Below are 14013 nucleotides of genomic sequence, written 5' to 3' on the forward strand. Positions count from 1 at the left end.
ATTAACTACTCATCTCTCCCTGAGCAGAGCTCACTGTTTACTATTCACTTGTGCTCTTATGTGCAGTGCTTTCTGTTTTTTCTCTTAGCCAAGCTTCCCCTTTGATTGCTATTGCCCAGGAAGACTCCATAACACTTCCATTTCCCTTTTCAAAGCCTTCCTAAACCATTTTAGGCCTTAGTAATCTTTCTTCTCCTGCCCCATTCTTTTGATACGCATATTGCTTATCTTATGCATGAAGATTCTAAACTCCTTGAAGGTAAGATCTGCTCACACAGGGTTTCTAGCACAGTGCTCCTTCTGTGATAGGCACTAAATGAACATTTTGATTATTTGTAAAATTTGGTTGGGGAGAGATTATCTTTTTGACTTTATACCTTTAATTACCTTTATGACTAGAAGGTGCTTTACAGTAAAAGGAGACAATATTGAAATATAGAGCCTTAAAAACATAATTAAATGAATCTTTATAGTTTTTAGGAAGACTCTTCTGGTTAAAAGGTTTAAGCAGATTCCGTGCACAACATTGAGAAGTGTTCTAAACCTATTTGTAGTCTCATTTATAAAGGAGTAGAGTAAGAAAGCATCCTGAAAATCCATGTGACTGTGAGAGGACTGAGGAAGCCTGAGCAAAATTGAACAATTGGACTAAACTTTACTGAGTTCTGATGGGCTCTATGATTTATTTGGGGTGGTAGATTTACTCATATCCTTGTGTGTGGTGTTATATAGCATCATAGTCCCCATCTGTGAGTCATTCATTCAACCAGTATCTGTTGAGCATCTACTCTCTGCTAAGCACTGTTCTAAACACTAAGACTACAGCAGATATTCTGATGAGGGGAGTGGACAATAAATAAGCAGATTGTGGTAAGTGCAATGCAGGTTAATTAAAATAGAATGGGGTAAGAGAGAATGACTGGGTAGTTAAGGAAGTCTTCTTGGAAATGACATTTAAACAGATCTGAGTAACAAGGAAGTAGCATGTCAAAATCAGAAAAACATTCCAAGCGAGGAAATAACTGCTAGCACAAAGACCCTACAGTGGAGTTTCAAGAGGTAGTTAAGGATGAAATCACATAGGGCCTTGTAGGCATGGTGTGGAATTTAGATTTTATTTTGAGTAAGATGGGAAGCCATTAGAGGGTTCTGAGCTAAGCAGTGATAAAGTCCCTCTGGCTGTGGTGTAGAAAGTAGTTGGGGGTCAAGGGCAAGAATGTACACTGGGAAACTAGCTAGTGGTATAATTACAGTCACTCAGGAAAGATAGGAGAAAGGAGGCTTTCATTCAAGTGGTCGTAGTTGTAAAGAACAGTGAAGTGGAGGTAAAGTTAACCAGATATAGTAAGAGATTTGATGCGGTTTAGAGAAGAATCAAGGATGTCTCCTTTTTGTAAGGTCAGCCGAGAGGAAGAATAGACCCAAAGTCAACCGAGTAAGTTTATTGAACCTGCCGGCTGCTCCACTACAGACAGAGGAGGAAGCCCTGAGCTTATAAAATGAGGGGTTTATATTGGGGAGAGAGACCCTGGGGTCGTTTGTTGGTTAACTTTGCCATATATCACCTTGTGACGTTTGTGGTAGCAGCTAAATGAAGGAACTTACAGGTAGGTGTAGGTAAAACTTGTTTCTGCTTCCCACGACCTCCCCCTGTGTAGTCCCAGTGGCCTGTAATTGGGATTTGCTTATCACAGCAAGGTGATAGGTGAAGTCTGCTGGCTTCACTGTGGCGCCTAGATAAGGGCTTAGAAATGTAAAAGGGCTCAGAGGGAAAGGTGGGCGGCTCCGAGAAGAGTTGCCGAGCATAAGGGGGAGGGGGGTGGGCAGCATGGAGAGGTTTGAGGGGAGTGTCAGCAGTACCAAGAAGCTTTTTTGGGGTAGTTTGTCTCTAACACTTTTGACTTGAGCAACTAGGTAGATGGTAGAGCTTTTTACTGTGGAGAGAGAAAAAGAGGGGCAGGTTTAGAGAAGAAAAAATCATGGTTTGATATTGGACTTGAGGATCTTTAAGTTCAGTAGAGGAGAAAATGTAACAATACAGGTATAGTTAAATTTCTATAATAGAATAATACCTAGATTGGAATTATATTTCTCTATTGCTTTATAACAAATTACTCAAAATTTAGCAGCTTGAAAAAACAAACTTATCTTATAGTTTCTGTGGGTCAGGAATTGAGAACCAGCTTAACTGGGTAATTCTGATGCACGGTCTCTATGAGGTTGTAATCAAGATGTCAGCTGAGGTTGCAGTCATCTCAAGGCTCTCCTGGGACTGGAGTCTGCTTTCAGGTCCACTCACATGGTTGTCTCCAGGAACCCTCAGTTCCTCACCACATGAGTTTTTCCATAGGGAAGTTACACACACCGTCATTTCTGCTGTATTCTATTTGTTAGAGTGAGTCATTAAGTATAACGCACACACAAGGGAAGGGGGATTAGACTTCACCTTTTGAAGAAAGGAGATTCAGAGAATGTGTGGACCTCTTTCTAAACTCACAAAGAATATTAAAAGAAGAAACAAAGCAAGCCTAAAGCCCATGAAGAATCACCAGATTACAGCTTGTTCCTTTGATTCTTATTTGATATCAAAATATTAGGTTTTACACTTGTATTCCCAGGACGGACTCTAAAAGGGGAAGTACAGTTGCATACTCTTCATATGTGCCAATTATCTATTGGAGACAAGCAGTTCTCAACAAGCCACTCCAAGCTAAAAAAAAATGTATTTTATCATTTGGTTGAAGCTCTTTGTCTCCTATCACTTTGTTCATTAAGCCAGTATCATTAGGTATCAAGTGTATTATTCAATGTCTTTCTGTTCTCATCACAGGTCATTGCTTACAACTCAGAAGGTAAAAGTAATCCAAGTGAAGTTGTAGAATTTACTACTTGCCCTGATAAACCAGGCATACCTGTAAAGCCTTCAGTGAAAGGAAAGATACATTCACACAGTTTTAAAATAACTTGGGGTAAGATATTATGCATATTTATACGTTATTACTTTTGTGTTTGATTAAAATAATTTGAATATGAAGATAATTTTTAAGATATTTAAGTAAATTTGTTAAGTCAGTCCAAAAAGAAATGTGAGAGTCATTCATTGGGTATGTTTTTTGTGGAAAACCTTACACTCATACATGCTAGGTTAAGATATGATAAAGAGGAACTTGAGAACCACTGTAAGATAATGAGCAGGGGTAGTACTGTGTGAAATGAAGGATTACTGAACTTGCAGCTAAAGTCACCTGGGTCATCTGGCTCTCATGAGAAATGAAAACCATTCATTTAAAACAAACATTTATCAAGCACCTACCTACATACCTAACGGAAAAACAAAGATCCCATAAACTTGACCCTTGCCTGAAAAATTCAGACCAACAGAAATGCTTCAGTGATATTTATAATATTCAGAAATTTCAAACAACCTTAACATCTACAGTAAATGGAGGCTCGGCATAGTGGCTCACGCCTGTAATCCCAACACTTTGGGAGGCCGAGGCGGGCAGATCACCTGAGGTCAGGAGTTCGAGATCAGCCTGGCCAACATGGTGAAACCCCGTCTCTTACTAAAAATACAAAAATTAGCTGGGCGTGGTGGCACGTGCCTGTAGTCCCAGCTACTCAGGAGGCTGAGGGAGGAGAATCGCTTGAACCCAGGAGGCAGAGGTTGCAGTGAGTCGAGATTGTACCATTGCACTCCAGCCTGGGCAACAGAGCGAGACTCCATCTAAAAAAAATAAATAAAAGTAAGTAAATGGAATGTCATGCAGCCATTAAAAATTGTTATAGGGAGCCATATTTTAAATATGGTAAATTAAGTGAAAAGCAGACATGACAACAGCATGGAGTAATTGGGTACTGGTATTAAGTCATTGCAGGTGATTTTTTTTTTAAACCTAGTTTGGTATTCTGTTTATTAGGTTTTTTATCATTTTTATGTTTTGTACCTTGCCTAATACTACTTTGCTTCTTTGGATAGATCCACCAAAAGACAATGGCGGAGCAGCCATCAATAAATATGTAGTGGAGATGGCAGAAGGTTCTAACGGTATGAATGGATATTAAACACTGATAGATTTATTCCAGCCAGTCTCTTTCTATTCTTTATGGCTTTACATTTTATGTCATATCTTTTCTTTCTTCTTGCTTTTCATAAGGTACACCATAAAAAGATGTTTACTTCACTTTGGGCTGTCCTGGATTTTTTTTTTCATGTCATAAGTTTATTGACAAACATATCTAGTATGCCATATGAGTTCAAGTTTGATCCACTTCCAGAGGCTGCACCTCTTAAAATGCTCTTCATATCTGTTAATTGGATGAACTGAAACATCCTTATGTTTTAAGCAGTTGGTGTCTTATTACAAGGAAGGGTGTAGCAAATGCAGATCCAAAGTACAAACACATCTTAGCTAGTAACGACCACTTGTTTTCCACTGAAAATGGCAAATTCTTCCCAGGACCCTCCTCATAGTGGCTCCTACGGACCACAGAGGTTGTGAACCTCCGGGTGCTCTGGCCCAATGTAGCGCTGCTGGAAGCTCTGCGAAAGGCGCAGAAACCGAGGACGGATGAAATGGCGGCATCTCACCAAGACCTTTTTTTTTCCTGCATTTTTTTTTTCTTTGTTTGTAGCAGTTAGGATTTTGCCTGTTATGATCCACTTTAAATTGTAATTTCCAGAAATACAGTGAATCAAATGTAAGAGTGCTGAACACCTGTATCATTGCATTTACATGTTCTTTTTGTTCTCATTTGTTTACATTGCTCAGCCTCTATACACCTAGACCAAGTCATTAGATACTATGAATCTTCTGAAGGTTAGTTTATTCAGTTAGATTTATATACAGATACGTCAGAGAAGGATTAACTTCTAAAATTTAACTCACATCATACTAGTTTTTAGTAGTAAGTTTTATGACTAGTTAACTTTATTCTTGAATCACACATTTAGCAGTGTTTATTTCTATGAAATGACCTATTTCCTGCCAAAAAGAAAAAAAAGATGTCTTTTAATTAGGACTAGACTTCCTCTGATACTGGTTTTTTGTACTCTTTGTATGCTATAACGTTATTACTGGACCAGCAAACACATTTAAAATGCTTAATTAAAAGTAAATTATCAATCTAGGCCAAAGTCTTTACAGAGTTACAGAGATATTTCACTTCCACAAAGCCATGCAGGCTTGTCTAGGAAGCTGCACACATAAAGAAAATTAGATCATTTCCAGGAAACCGAAACAAACCTAAATTGTTTCTGACAAATTACATAAATACTTACTTTGTGAAGCTAGGATACCTGATGTGTCCATGATACCAAAACGTTAAACATTACCTAGTATCTGATTGAACACAATTCCTCACCTTACAGGAAACAAATGGGAAATGATATACAGTGGCGCTACCAGGGAACATCTTTGTGATCGACTGAATCCAGGCTGTTTCTATCGTTTACGAGTTTACTGCATCAGTGATGGAGGACAGAGTGCGGTAATACTTATATGTAGATTCTTTTGTGTTGTTGTTAAGTTTGGCCAAATGGGGTAGGATCACCAGTTGCCACTTCAAATATTGAAACATATCCACAAATGGAGAAAAGTAACCTCTATAACCTGTTTGGTTAATTTGATGGTGACCAAAATATTCTAATGTGGTACTTAGCTCGCAGTAAGTATTCAGTGTGTGTCTGTTGTCTGGTTGGTGGTATTCAGCTTTGGAAAAACAAATACATGAAAACATTGGAGAAAATTTTATAAAGATAAATTTGAGAATGATGCTCAATAACCATACTAAGCAGAAATAGAAATAAAATAATTATAGACTGATTTACTGCTCTATAAATTATGTGTGTGAGGACACAACATAAAATAGTATCTACTGTTTAAATCTACTTTCTAATATTTACTTACTTCAAAAAAGTTGGCCATTATTTTATTATTAGAGACTCAATAACCAAAATGAACTTAAAGTGTACCATTGATATAAAGACATAATGTTCTAGGGATGTATGTTTATTAATGAAGGATTTTTTTTTTTTTTTTTTTGAAACAGAATCTCACTCTGTTGCCCAGGCTGGAGTGCAGTGGCACGATCAGGGCTCACTGCAACCTCTGCCTCCTGGGTTCAAGAATTCTCCTGCCTCAGCCTCCCGAGTAGCTGGGACTACAGGCACCTGCCACCACGACTGGCTAATTTTTGTGTTTTTAGTAGAGACGGGGTTTTACCATGTTGGCTGGGCTGGCCTCAAACTCCTGACCTCGTGATCCACCGGCCTTAGCCTCCCACAGTGCTGGGATTACAGGCGTGAGCCACCGCACCCGGCCAAGTGATTTTTTTTTTTTTTAATGAATTAAACCAAGAATGGTTTCTTGGATCATTCATAATTGCTGTTTTTTTTTTCCAAAATGAAATTTAATGCAATGAAAGTATTCTTTTTTAAAAATGAAATATAGGCATTTTGTTGAAAAGGAAACTAATGTGAAACTGAGTGTGAGTTCTGCCCAACTGGCTTGTGCTCCAGTTGCTTCATTTTATCCAGTAAGAAAATCTCCCAGGATTTAAGAAAAGCAACTACACATGCACAAAATCCTGTTCTACTATATAGCATTTTACGGCATTTTTGTGTAGGATAGCTTTCTGATAAAAAGATGACCAAATATTTTGTGTTTAGAATGTTAAGTATGAACCTTAATATGTTGCAAGTAAGGAATACGGCACTGAGTTTGTGGCATTGTTTGTTTTTTTTTTTTTTGAGACGGAGTCTCGCTGTGTCGCCCAGGCTGGAGTGCAGTGGCACGATCTCGGCTCACTGCCATCTCTGCCTCTTGGGTTCACACCATTCTCCTGCCTCAGCCTTCCGAGTAGCTGGGACTACAGGTGGCTGCCACCATGCCCGGCTACTTTTTTGTATTTTTAGTAGAGACTGGGTTTCACCATGTTAGTCAGGATGGTCTCGATCTTCTGACCCTGTGATCCGCCCCCCTCAGCCTCCCAAAGTGCTGGGATTACAGGTGTGAGCCACCACGCCTGGCCCAGTGTGGCATTGTTTTTAACAGAGTGTCTTCGAAAATAAAGGCTTTTTAAAATATAAATATAGCATAGAAACTAAAAGCAATATCAAGTACCTAGAAAGATGCCAAATAACTGGAAAAGCTTACCTGATTTTAGAATTATTTTTAGGTGGAAAAGATGAAGGAAAGATAATACTTTAATGTATAAGTTAAGCTTGGTGCAGTGACAAATGTGTATAGTCTCAGCTAGTCTGGACGTGGGAGGATTGCTTGAGCCCAAGAATTTGAGGCTGTAATCATACCTGTGAATAGCAACTGCACTCCATCCTGGGCAACATACCAAGACCCCATCTCTAAAAATAAATAAATAAATCAGTGTTTAGGTTAAAAATACAGTCTACAGTAGTAAAGTAGCCAAAATATTCTAAACCTCCTTACAACAATACAAACAGCATATACAGTATTTTAAAACATCCCTCCTTAAAAGAGATTTATGGATCCCTTTGGAGACCAAAAATATTGCCCATTAAATTGTGTTGGAAGTTGTTTTTTTCTTTAGTTATGGAAAGAAAAGGAAAGGAAGGGTTCATTGAAGTTCTTTTTCAGTAACTTGCTTTGTATATAGTAGTTGCATGGTACATGTCTTTCTTTGTCTATGAAAATTTTGAGTTTTTATTTAATTGGGTTTTCATTTTTTTTCAGAACTTTATTCCTTTTTTGTTGACAATCAAGTACAATTTCAAATTATCAGTGCAATATTTGTGTTTATATTATTTTTCCTTACCAAAAGCAATCTGATTATTTGGGTTTGGGGCATTTTTGTTTTCTTTTTGCTTTTGTTTTGGCAGGTCTCTGAATCTTTACTTGTGCAGACTCCAGCTGTGCCTCCTGGCCCATGCCTCCCTCCCAGATTACAGGGTAGACCCAAAGCAAAAGAAATACAGTTACGATGGGGTAATTTCCATTTTGGTAATAAATTATAATTAAGCTAGAACAGAAAGTATTCGTCTTGTTAAATTGCATAAATCTTTCCATCTTTTAGGACCCCCTCTGGTTGATGGTGGATCACCCATTTCCTGTTACAGTGTGGAAATGTCTCCTATAGAAAAAGATGAACCTAGAGAAGTTTACCAAGGTTCTGAAGTAGAATGTACAGTGAGCAGCCTTCTTCCTGGAAAGACATACAGCTTCAGACTACATGCAGCTAACAAAATGGGGGTAAGAAGACTGTGCTGGTAGAATTATAATCACAATGGTGATATATGTTTCATTTTAACATATATCTTATCCATTATTTGGCCATTTAACTTTAACATATGACTACAAATTTTACAATTTTTAATAAGCCTACATTGATAAATACAAGAGAAGTCAGTATATTCCATAACTTCATTTTTATGAAATCTCAGTATTTTTAGATCCCACTTACAGTTTGTGACACTTTGGACTTCAACTGGGCTAGAGTTTACCTTTTAGGCAGTGTTAATAGAGTTTACTTAATCAATTTAAGAATAGAAGTAAAATCATAAGTACTGAAGTTTTTTGAGGCTGATTGAAGTTTTTGAGGTTTTTGAGTTTTTTGAAGCTGATTGAAGTTTTTTGAGGCTGAAGTAGCATTTACTTTCAGTTGGCAACTAATTATGATTCTTTTTTTTGCCCAAATGAAAAAAAAATTATGCTTTAAACTATTCTGGTTTTGTATGTATTTTTTGAAATATTATCTATGTATTTAATATATAACTCCAAAAAGTGGACAAAGTAGGTGATATCTCCATTTCACAACTAAGGAAACTGGGGTTCAGGAAAGCTAAATATTTTGCCCACAGTCATACAAACTAATAAGTGATAGAGGTAAGCTACAAACCTGAGTTTGTCAGACTCCAGAGCCAAATCTCTTTCCACTCAGCTATGACACCTCTCATCTCTCTGCAACAAAGCAGGTTCCCTAAGGACAAAGCAGTAATTTCCTATCTCAAGTAAATAATAATTTCTTTGAACTATTCTATAATTAAAATTTTATAGAATTAAACTGACAGTTCTCTCCTACCCATTATTTTGGTGAACTATACTATATTTCAAATCCTGTAGTTCAACAGGGTTCTGTATTTACATCTGTAAACTTATTTTTAAATTTATTTCTGTTTGATTTTTTGAAACAGGGTCTCACCCTGTCACCCAGGGTGGAGTGCAGTGGTGTGATCTTGGCTCTCTGCAACCTCCGCCTCCTGGGCTCAGGTGACCCTCCTACCTCAGCCTCCCGAGTAGCTGGGACCACAGGTGCACACCACCACACCTGGATAATTTTTTCATATTCTTAGTAGAGAGGGGGTTTTGTCACGTTGCCCAGGTTGGTCTCAAACTCCTGGGCTCAAGAGATCCACCCACCTCGGCCTCCCAAAGTGGTGGGATTACAGGCATGAGCCACTATGCCTGGCGTAAATTTCTTATATGTCAAATTTATATACTTAGGCAGCTCTTACACAAGTCATTCCTTTCTGTAAGAAGCCATCTTGTCAGCCTCACAAGGCTGCAATACACTAGGATCGCATTTTTAATACTTACGTCTTAATTTATATTTTCAGGTTTATGATAATTTGTCAGAATCACCTTAAGTAAATATTTACTTTCCATATTTCCAGAGAATATACATTTTAGACCTTTCTAAAGCTATTCCAGATTTTAAGATAAAATTTATGCCTACCAGAGAGCAGTACTGATAAATAATGTACTGTAAGTACACTATTTACAGTTTTATTTTAAATAAAATCCATTCAGCATGCTAGAATGGTGAAGCTTTGTCGTTATTTTGTTGTTGTTGACATGAATTAACCTTGTTCAAGAAAGGGGGGCAAAAAAATGACATTTGTCATGAAAAACTTTTTTTAATCCCTATAGGACTTGAGGAACAGAATCCTTACTTCAGTTCTTATAAATAGTTGTGCTAAACCTCAAGTTTCTATCATTTAGTGGCCCTTTCCATACTCTCCATGAACTAAACTGAATTATCTGTGTGACTGATATCTTTTATTAGGTTGCCATATAACATGTATAACAGTACTCTTTATTTGTGATACCTTTGTATGTATGTATGTGTGTATAGACAGATAGACAGACTTTTTTTTTTGAGACAGGGTATCTGTCACCCAGGCTGGAGTGCAGGGATATGATCATGGCTCACTGCAACCTCAACTTCCCAGGCTTAAGCGATTCTCCTGCCTCAGCCTCCTGAGTAGCAGGGACTATAGGTGCACACCACCACGCCAGGCTGATTTTTTACTTTTTTGTAGAGATGGGGGTCCCCTTATGTTTCCCAGGTTGGTCTCAAACTCCTGAGCTCAAGTGATTCCCCCACCTTAGCCTCCCAAAGAGGTGGGATTACAGGCATGAGCCTCTGCACCTGACCTTTTATATATACTTATTATTGTAAATCATTTGCTGCCACTAGCAGTCTGTAAGTCTATACTATTAAATGACATATTGGCCAGGCACGGTGGGAAATGCCTGTAATCCCAGCACTTTGGGAGGCCAAAGAGGGTGGGTCACTTGAGGTCAGGAATTCGAGACCAGCCTGACCAACATGGTGAAACCCCTTCTCTACTAAAAATGCAAAACTTAGCTGGGCATAGTGGCACGTGCCTATAATCCCAGCTGTTCTGGAGGCTGAGGCAGGAAAATCACTTGAACCTGGGAGGCGGAGGTTACAGTGAGCTGAAATCGTGCCACTGCATCCAGCCTGGGCAACAGAGTGAGACTCTGTCTCAAAAAAAAAAAAAAAAAAAAAAATTAAATGACAGATTTATATTTGGAATTTTGGCTAGGCACAGTAGCTCACACCTGTAATCCTAATACTTGGGGAGGCCAAGGCTGGCAGATCACTTCAGGCCAGGAGTTCGGGACCAGCCTGGCCAACATAGGGAAACCCCATCTCTACTAAAAATACAAAAATTAACTGGGCTTGGTGGTACCCACACCTGTAGTCCCAGCTACTCAGGAGGCTGAGGCACAAAAATCGCCTGAACCCAGGAGGCGGAGGTTGCAGTGAGCTGAGATTGTGCCACTGAACTCCAGCCTGGGCAACAGGCTTTTTCTCAAAAAAAAATAACATATTTGGAATTTTAAAATTGATTGGGTTTTCAAATTTATTGTTTTAATTTAAGAACTTTTGAACTACTAATAAAACTATCTGCCATAGTTCATTGATTTTTACATGAAATATTAATTTTCAAGATGATCTCAAGATTACTTTTCACAAAGCAGGTGCATTATATCACCATTTTGCTCTGCTTTGTAAATTTGCCATCTGGGATTATTGGGTGGTATTCATGTGAGAGTAAAGCATATTCTCTAGCAGTTTCCTGTAACTACAGGTTTTTTTTTTTTTCATTGCTTCTAATAGGATATAGTTACTATTAGTCCATGAAATATAATAGAAATGTGAATAAGGAGTTTACTGAAGACTTTAAAGTTAAACATTTGATTTTTTTTTTAATCGTGAATATGATAGAAACCGGTAGTGTTGAGCAGTGCAAATATTTGAAGTGGTGATTTGTGAAATAGCCCAGCATTGCCTTAAACAAAATCACAGTCTACTTCTTGTTTTATACATGTGATAGTATAAAAGGTTTCTTTTTTTTCTTTTCCTATTTTCTGAGATTTATAGATTGGTATATAGCTTTAAACTATATAAAGTTTTATGGAAAGATTTTTTAAACTTATTAATATAAATTTTAAAGTTGATATAATTAAAGTGAGCCCATCTTCTGTTTATAAAATGCAAGATTCCTTAACATTTATAATTACACAGATGAAATAGTTTCTATAAGGAAGTTGGAGTTTTGATTTTGCCCTTTATAGATGTTAGACTGTGCAGATTTGTCTGTATTTTCTCATCATATCAAATAATACTTTTCTTATAAGATTGGTCTTCAAGAGCCATATTAGTTGTTGTAATTGATTAGTATATAGTTTAACTTTATTCATCATATTTATACTGTAGATTTATGGCCAGAGGTTGAGGTTATTTCAGGAGAGTTGGTGACCTTCATTTAAAGTCTAGCTAAAATCAGTGCTGTAAACAGAAGGAAACATTTACGTTTGTTTCTGTTTGCCATGTATAGTAGCCTTGATTTTTTACTTTGTTATAAAACAGTTACATTCACAATATTAGCCTGAGATATTAATGACATTGTGATGATAGAAAATGGTGTATATTCCCTGTGCAATCAGATTTGGGGGAAAAATGAAGGACTTAACATTATCTGAAGTCACTGATACTCTGAATCAAAGTATGGTCAAGGAGTGAACTATTTTCTTTTGGAAAAACTTTTTAAAATTTTATTTTTAAAGTATTATACTGTTATTTTTAGGGCCTAATGGTTACATTGAATAGTTGGTTTCACCTTCTTAAGGTTTATTACCAATATCCATGAAACTTGATATTTTTAAAATCCCTACCCTTTGGTAAGTCTACTGTTATTTATTAAAATTTTTTTGGTGATTAATACATGTTTTTTCCTAAATTAAAAAATAAATAACTTGGAATAATTTTAAAATTAAATCTTTGTTAACAACTGAATGTTTCCATAGAATTTTCTGAGAAGTTGTGTTTCTTAGAGTTTTCATAGCTGGCTGGGCCCAGTGGCTCATGCCTGTAATCCCAGCACTTTGGCTCAAGCAGTCCTGCCTCTGAGACAGGAGGACCACTTGTGCCCAGGAGTCTGAGACCAGCCTGGGCAACATGGTGAAACCCTGTCTCTGTAAAAAGTAGAAAAATTAGCCCAGCATGGTGGTGCACACCTGTAGTCCCAGCTACTTGGGAGGCTGAGGTGGGAAGATGGCTTGAGCCCAGGAAGTCGAGGGTGCAATGAGCCATGTTTCCACCACTGCACTCCTGCAGCCTGGCTGACAGAGTCAGCCAGACCTTGTCTCAAAAAAAAAAAAAAAAAGAAGTTGACCTAGCTCTTAAAGATGGGCATTTGGCAAAACTGCCTGATACAGTGCAGTAACAAGTAGGTTTACTTCTGATAATTATAATGATGCGCCACTGTTAAGTGAAAATACCAGTGTATTGGGGCTTTTCTTTTGCTAATGAGCTTTAAAAAATTGATGACTAGAAATTTCTGTAATTGTTCTCCTATGTGTCGGGGAAGGAATTTGCCAATACTGAATAAAATTTTTTATATTCCAGGTAACGTATGTTAAAAGTAATTATGAGAAAGTGAGCTTTTTAGCATGTAACAGAAAAATCAAATTATGGTACAAAATAAACATAAATTTATAGAACAGTATGTTGGTAAAATCTGATATGGAATATAATGCCTAAGAAAGATTCGTGAAGTATTAAAAAATTAAAAATAATAATTTACACCTTCCATCTCCCATGCCTTTAATTAGTATCAATTTCTTCACTCCTTATATTTCTCCTGAATTATTCCACCCACCTAATTCCCTAATGTCCTGCCCTTCTTACAAAAACCATTTCCTGAAGAAATAAGGGGCAGAAGAAAGTATAGGTAAATGAAACTTTAAAATTTCTCACACCTTTACTTTCATGATTTTTAAATCTTTTTAGTTAATGTGAATACTTACAGAATTATAACCAAATTAATCTTGAAACACAGGGAAAAGAGTTTAATTATTAATGAATCTTTAAATATGCAGTTCTGTGCAATCGGTGGACATTTAAGGGTGAAAAATAAAAACACTAGTTACATTTGTTTTTCTAGTTTGGACCATTTTCAGAAAAATGTGATATTACTACAGCCCCTGGGCCACCAGATCAGTGCAAGCCCCCTCAAGTGACATGCAGATCTGCAACTTGTGCACAAGTGAATTGGGAGGTATTGTAATTTCCATTGACTTATATCTACTTTCTTAAGTGATTAGAATAGTTTATATAAAAGAATAAAGATACTGTTCATTTTTACCGCCTATATTATACAGAGCAAGTCCTAGTTTAATTCACATGAGAAACAGTGACTTTTTTTTCCTCTGAAGAATTCGA

The 14013-nt window shown here is 37.2% G+C and overlaps 1 protein-coding gene and 1 pseudogene across 4 annotated transcripts in view; one reads left to right on the forward strand and one right to left on the reverse strand.

Annotated features, from left to right (window-relative positions):
• Positions 1 to 14013, forward strand: part of FNDC3A (fibronectin type III domain containing 3A) — a 231643-nt gene that overhangs the window by 205078 nt on the left and 12552 nt on the right. For all 4 annotated transcript variants that reach the window (XM_003270084.4, XM_012506966.2, XM_003270085.4 and 1 more), the window contains 6 exons: positions 2831 to 2969; positions 3980 to 4048; positions 5372 to 5490; positions 7859 to 7964; positions 8053 to 8228; positions 13736 to 13849. In XM_003270084.4, coding sequence (XP_003270132.1) covers positions 2831 to 2969; positions 3980 to 4048; positions 5372 to 5490; positions 7859 to 7964; positions 8053 to 8228; positions 13736 to 13849 — 723 coding nt within the window. The remainder of the gene's footprint in view (positions 1 to 2830; positions 2970 to 3979; positions 4049 to 5371; positions 5491 to 7858; positions 7965 to 8052; positions 8229 to 13735; positions 13850 to 14013) is intronic.
• On the reverse strand, positions 4336 to 5312 carry LOC115835144 (annotated as a pseudogene).

Source organism: Nomascus leucogenys, chromosome 5, assembly GCF_006542625.1.
Source record: "Nomascus leucogenys isolate Asia chromosome 5, Asia_NLE_v1, whole genome shotgun sequence".
NCBI lineage: Eukaryota > Metazoa > Chordata > Mammalia > Primates > Hylobatidae > Nomascus > Nomascus leucogenys.